The sequence below is a fragment of the Macadamia integrifolia genome, unplaced genomic scaffold (genome assembly GCF_013358625.1).
Source record: "Macadamia integrifolia cultivar HAES 741 unplaced genomic scaffold, SCU_Mint_v3 scaffold2552, whole genome shotgun sequence".
Lineage (NCBI taxonomy): Eukaryota > Viridiplantae > Streptophyta > Magnoliopsida > Proteales > Proteaceae > Macadamia > Macadamia integrifolia.
The window spans coordinates 49,482-56,450 of record NW_024868791.1 but is presented as its reverse complement, the minus strand read 5'-3'; the positions used below and the strand labels follow the sequence as shown (position 1 = coordinate 56,450).

Here is a 6,969-nt window from a genome sequence, read left to right as displayed (position 1 = left end):
ATCATTGCTACAATGAATCCTAATATCAAATATTCAGCCCAAAAAAAAAAAAAAAAGAGGAAATAACTGTAACTATAAAAAAAAAAAAGCATAATATTCCAAAGAATGCATATTAATAGTGAAACCATGAACTGAAAAAAGTTATTACAAGCCAAGACACACAAAACATGTTCATGTAGTTCAAATTACAAAATCTTAAAATGAAACCAAGTCTAGATCAAGTAGTTAGGACAAAAGACAAATGGATTCAGTTTGTATCTTCTTGTGATTCATATGAAGAATCATGCATTTCTTCATCTGAATCATCTCCTGCCATCTAATCATTCCACATATAATCAGCCATCTCCTCTCGGAATTGATCTTGATCAAAATTATCATCTTCATCAACAACGTCAGAATCCTCATCACTATCTTCTTCATTGTCTTCTGCTTCTTCATTAGTATTCTCACTTGTAACTGCATTCTCCTGTTCAAGCCATTCCTCTTCTTCTTGAACACTATTTTGGGTAAGGATATGATTGTGTATCATAAAACAAGCTTGTACAATCCTAGCCTGAGTCTTGAAAGATACTTTGGTTGGGTTTTCAAAATCTTGAATCTTGACTTCAACAGTCCAAAAGCCCGCTCAATTATGTTACGTAATCTTGAATGATGCAAGTTGAACAATTCTTTCTTGTCGGCAGGTGAAACATTCGAATTTCTCCACTCTTTCAAGTGGTATCGAACGTTACGGTAGGGTCTTAAGAACCCCTTCTGGTTTGCAAACCCTTCATCTACAAGATAGAATTTACCTCTAGGAATTGGTAGCTTTGCCTCACCTTCTCTGTGAATGGCATCATCTAATATTCGTGAATCAGATGCTGATCCTTCCCAACCAGAAAGTATATATGTGAACTTCATATCAAAATCACATATTGATAGGATATTTTGCGATATATTTTCCTTCCTATCGAGAAATGTTCGATGTTGAGCAATTGGTACCCATGCAGGGATATGCAATCCATCTATGGCTCCAATGCAATCCTTGAAGTAAGGGTAAAAGCTCCTATGGTTACTTGATATTCGCTCATGTGTTATGGTACTTGGAGGCTTCAACAATGCCGGGTACAGTTTGAGAACTGCTCCCAAAACACCATTGAAATACCGACTGATAGTTTCACCTGAATGCCCAAACAAATGTAAGAGGACGCGGTTCTTAACATTATGACAGATTGCATATAAAAAAATAACAACTTGTTCCTCCACTTGAACGTTAATTGTATCATACAGAAGACCCTTGGCACGCATCACTTGACATAGGTTAAAGAACGCCTTTCGACTCATTCTTATCATGTTTCGACATGTCTTGTTAGTATGTCCAATGATTCGTTGTGTCTCAACGGAGCCACGTTGAGTCTCATTACGATAAGGTTGTTTACATAGAAATAGTTTCTTATACTCTTCCACTGCTATAACAACTGCAGTAGCCGCAAATATTATTACTTTCTTGCGCCTCTGATAATACTCGTCATATTCATCATCACTATCCATTTTTTTACGTAAATATACAATTTAGAATTAAACAAGCACTTCAGAAAACCAATAATGTATTCAAAGAAGAGAAATCAAAACTATTAAAAGAAAGAAAGAACGAATTAAAAATTTCAGGCTTTCAGACAAAAGAATTCAAATGAAATGCTTCTGAATATAAGAGATGATGTATCTTAGAAACTGAAGCATAGTGAGGATCAACAATAATAAGGTCGTTAGGATCAAGAGAACTTTCCATTGGCAGGCAACAACTTGGTCTCACAAGGGGCTTTTCACAAGTAATCCACAGGTAATAGTACTCTCATCCTCTTCATTTCTAGTAGAAAATTTTAGACACTGAAACCTATTTTCCTTTGTCTTATACTCCTACAAGCATTCCCTCTAAGTCTGTTACCAGCAACAACTACAACTTCCATTACTTCACCATAACAACCACTCAAAACAAAATTGATCAAGGAACCTAAAAAAAAAAATCTCTGCAAAACCATTCTTTCAACCTGCCAAATCAAAATGTAACCTGCAATTTTTATTCCATGATATTCACTAAACTAATTTCTATCCACAATAATGCTGTACCAATTACCATATCAAATACTGTTAGATGTATTTATTTATTATTTTATTGGGGTGCTACATATTGTAAGAAATATGAGGCATTCAAATGCCACAAGTAATGTGTCAACAAATATCTCAAACTAAAAATAAGGTAGATAATATGCACAAAATTTGTAGTAACTTGCAATTCACAAACTGATAGCAGACCTGATTAACCGATCCTCATAAAGACTGATAGCGGACCTGATTAACTGATCCTCATGAACCAAGTCCAAAATGCAAGACAAACATAGAGAGGGGGAGAGAGGAGGAGGAGAATACTAAATCCAAATTTGTAGAGTCGCCGGCTGGCTGAAGCAAACGTCATTGGTGGGAGGGCAGGCGAACCAGAGAGCAGATCACTTCAATCGCCACTGCTATATATCCATGAACAGATCATATGTAGTCTGAGTTAAAAAACCTAAAAATAATGCTTACAACATAATGAAAAGAGAGAGCCATAGGTTCTGGTTTTAAGAACCTAACCTTACAAAATGAAAACACAATAGAGAGCTATAGACAGAGAAAGCGAGAGAGAGAGAGAGAGAGGAAAGAGAAAGCGGTAGGTTCTGGTTTTAAAAACCGAACCCTACAACTCCATGAAATCGAAATAAACTCCATAAAATCAAAATAGAGACCTTCTGGTTTTAAAAACCTAACCCTACAACTCCATGAAAGAGCTTCTAGTTTTAAAACCTAACCCTACAACTCCATGAAATCAAAATAGAGAGCTTTTGATTTTAAAAACCTAAACCTAAAACTCCATGAAATCGAGAGAGAGAAAGAGAGAGAGAGAGAGAGAGAGATGGAGGGCTTACCAGTCACCGATGAGACTGTCGCGGTTTGAGAGGTCACAGGTGCAGTCGTGGTTTGAGAGGTCGCGGGTTGAGATGTTGGCTTCCGTAGAGAATGTCTTTCCGTTATCTCCTTTCATATTAGGTGGTAAAAACGTTGCTCAAATCTGAGTTTAAGTGTTGAGGTAAACTCAGATTTGGAACACATCTTTTGTTATATAATCATTCATGGGAAGTAGGATGCTCACTTATGAGGGTCATTCTAGTGGAACCAAACAACTTCAAAAATTAAGAATTATCATTCTAAAGAATGTCATCCCAAAGAATTACCGAACCAAACACCCCCTAATTCTTTTTGTGATAAAACATTAGCAATGGTGGCCATGGCTTGATCTGAGGAATCCCTCGAAAAACCCTAGCTCCTAATATAGAATTAGACCTCAAAATCCTACCTGTTCTTAAAATGAAACAACTGTGAAACCATTATAGGGTCTTCTCGACCAGATAAACCCTAGTCTTTGTATCAAAATGACTAAAAATACCCTTTTCCTTTTAGTGTTTTACATCCTAGTCTCCCTATGCCGGGGCTTGTTTCGTTTTACCCCGGTTTTACGGGGAATGTCTCCCTTTCCTCCAGAATCCCTTAGGCCAATATGATAGCCTCAGTGGGATGAAAATCATTAAATTTGTGACATTGGAATCATATAGTTTACAGGACAAAATATATATATATATATATATATTATGAACGACATCATTAATTCCTATGGACAATTTACAATTGTCTACATTGATGACGTTTTAGTTTTTTCTGATTCAGTGGATCAGCATCTCAAACATTTAAGAACTTTTTATCAAATTATCAAATCTAATAGCCTTGTCCTTTCAAAACGGAAAATGGAATTTTTTCTAACAAAAGTCCGTTTTCTTGGACATTTGATCGAAAATGGTACCTCAACCCCCATATATATATATATAAGCACGAAGTGGCAAATCTTTCAGTTGACAATTTTGTCCTTTCTCCTTCATTATCTCTTCTTTCCATGTTTTTTTTTCTTAATTGTTGGTACCCTTTATATTATTATTATATTATTATATTTATAATACTTTAATACTATTTATCTCTCTCTCTTTCTCTCTCATTTTCACACGATTTCTCCTTCATTATCTCTTCTTTTCATTTATTTTTATTTTCTTAAATTGTTGGTACCCTTTATATTATTATATTTTTATAATATTTAAATATTATTTATCTCTCTCACTCTCTCTCTCTCACTTTCACACGATTTTTCCCATTATTCTTTCCTTTTTTTTTACTAAAACTCTTTCTCTCACTTCCACTCTCAAAAGATTTTATTCACTTTCTATTTTTAATTAAAACTTTTTCTTTCCTTTTCTTACTAAAACTCTCTCTTTCCCTTTTTTTTTTTCTTAAAACTCTTTCTCTCCCTCCCTCTGTCACACGTTCCTCCCACTCTTTCTTTTTTTTACCACTTTATTTTTACTCACCTTCCTCCCACGTTCCCCTCTCTTCTCTCTCTCTCTTTCTCTCTCTCTCTCTCAAAGCTCCTAAGAAGCTTAAAGATCGAAAGCCTTCTATTTCTCTCTTGAGATCTCTAACTTCCGCCTTTGAACTTCATATCATCATCATCAACATCATCACTGGCAGGAGATTCTTCAAGGCTTGGCTTGGGGGCTTCTTCCACACCTGTGGCTATTGGCAACTCATCATCCACCTTATTTTCTGGTAAGCACTATAACTCTAAGGAACTCTGCATTCCTTCTTAGTTAACCCATGCACACATGCGTCGTTCTGGCTGGTCTTTTTAGCTAGATTTTTTTGCTCCATTAGGGAGGATGGATGATACCATGATACATGATACATGATACAGAGAGGAGATTTTTATTCAGAGTCAGAAGGTCATCAGCAACCACTTCCATTAAATTTGTAACTGAAATAGGGGGAGTAGGCTTCAGATTGACATCCAATGTTTGATTTGGGATCTTGAGCAACCACTGAAAATATGAAATTTGAACCCAAACACAGTCATAGAAAGCCTATAAACTTAAATGAGAAGTGAACTAATGATTTTAGAGAAAAACAGTTAACAAACCAAAAGTCATAAGAACCAGCATGGCGTAGTCGAAAGTCCTCTACACCCAATGATTTTATTCCTCCTGTATATCAATTTTCGGGTTCCAAATCCTCTATTAACACTCATAGCTATTTCCTTTGCGCAGTTACTGAAAGAGAATCCAACATAAGAAGTTCCACATCGACTAGAAGAGCACCAGAACCAACAAAATCTAACCCAGCTCCGCTAATATCAAAATTCCGACACATGATTGACACCATTCTCATCAACAACCAAAACCCAACAAGAAACTGATCAATCACATGAAGCAAACACCATCAACCCTCTTCTCCTCGATGAACACTCACTTCAAAAACATTCTATATTACAGACCCACAAGAGAAAAAAAAAAACGTGGGTTTTGGGTTTTGACTGAAACTCCATAGAATCATAATATCGAAAGGATTTTCATTGCATCTCAAGCTTAAATAGATTATTCGGACATTCTATTCGGACAGGGAAGAGCAAGGCCAGCTGGAACAGAGATTGAGAATTTAAGGACAAACTTTTATTAAGTAGACGACATGTTCAGTTATGAGTTCTGAGGTCTGTAACTTGTATAACTCACTTCTTTATCATCTAAGCTTCAAAAAAGGGATCAACGAGGGAAATAGAGAAAGAAAATCAGAAGACAGAAGGGTTGGATCATGGATGAAGAACCAAATACCCATTGGTTCCTAATCCAAGTATACTTGATTTCAATTCTATTTCGGACTAGGGATGGATTGGTCTTGCTTTAGTTCTTTCATCGTAATTTCTTCTTCCTTTACTATTTATTTTCCTCTTATTTTCCCTTAGTTGAGTAGATTTTTTTTTTAACCAATACAATCTAGGCCCTTTTTTTTTTTCTTCTAAATTTCGTCTCTCTCACTCACTCACTCACTTACTCACAGTCTCCCTTCCTCCATCTGTCTTTTTTCTCTTACTCTCGCTCACACTCTCATACGTCTTCCTCTATTACCTCAATTTCATAAATTTTCTTTTTATTTATCCTTATTTCTCTCAAACTCCCCCCACTTTTCTAAATAATTTTCTCTATTTTCCTTTTTTCTCTCAAACTCCTCCCACTTTCTTTTAAACTCATTCCTCTTAACTTCTCTCCACCAAACTCTCCAGTTGTCCATAATCTCTCCTTCTCTTTTTTCCACTTCTTTTTACTTCTCGTACTCCTCCTTTCCAGTTTCCATTTTCTTTCTACCAAAAAAAATTTCCATTTTTTTTTCTCAAACTATTTCTCTCCCTCCACTAACTTTTTTTTTGGTGTCTGTCTCTCCCTTCCACATTAGGTGTATCTCTGTTCTAGAATAAAAATCATAACACATAACGCTTCTTCTACGTCAACATTGGAACACTGGCCCCATTTGAATATTCTAATCGAGTGCAACGGTCAGCGAGTTCCCAATTGAGTGCCGTCTATGTTCCGAAAATGTATTGATTATTGACTTCCCCTTATTTCCTCTTTCTCCCATTATTTTCTTGAAATTGTATTTTCTGTGTACATTGTAAACCAATTGAAATATGAATTATTAACCCCTTGTGGTTTGGAAGATAAAGATTTGGAAGTGGGTTACCACATACAAGTAATTGTTTCTCTTTATTCTTTTTTTCCTTGTTAATTTACTATTTGATTGTTTAGTGATCATGTCATTCACCCTGCTAAAAAAATCTACCTTCTAATAGTACTTTCAGGTGGGCTGTCTATTAATTTTTATTATTAGTGTTTGTTTCCTCTAAAACTTTGACCTCAAGATTGGCATCCACTATTGTATTGGTCAAAGCAAAAAAAATCTGATGAATAGGAGGAAAGGTGATCAGAAAGATACATTGACGAATTGACAATTGTATAAGTTGTGAGAAGTAAGTAGCAGATCTCCCTTTATTTTGGGAAGGTAGAAAAAGATAGGGACCTAGAAGAT

General features: G+C 35.6%; 1 protein-coding gene across 1 annotated transcript; it reads right to left on the bottom strand.

Moving 5' to 3' along the window:
• Positions 1–316: 316 nt before the first annotated feature.
• Positions 317–1,530, bottom strand: LOC122066741 (protein ALP1-like). The gene is made up of 2 exons (XM_042630579.1): positions 611–1,530; positions 317–497 (listed from the first exon to the last, which is right to left on the bottom strand). Exons 1-2 carry the CDS (start codon positions 1,528–1,530, stop codon positions 317–319), a joined length of 1,101 nt encoding a protein of 366 aa, XP_042486513.1.
• Between the last annotated feature and the right edge of the window lie 5,439 nt (positions 1,531–6,969).

Excerpts from the sequence above, each read along its gene's own strand:
- LOC122066741 (XM_042630579.1), bottom strand. The coding sequence starts at position 1,530 with ATGGATAGTGATGATGAATATGACGAGTATTATCAGAGGCGCAAGAAA. Across the intron at positions 498-610 it reads ATTGAGCGGGCTTTTGGACT|TGTTCAAGAAGAAGAGGAAT; the intron begins GTTGAAGTCAAG and ends TACCCAAAATAG.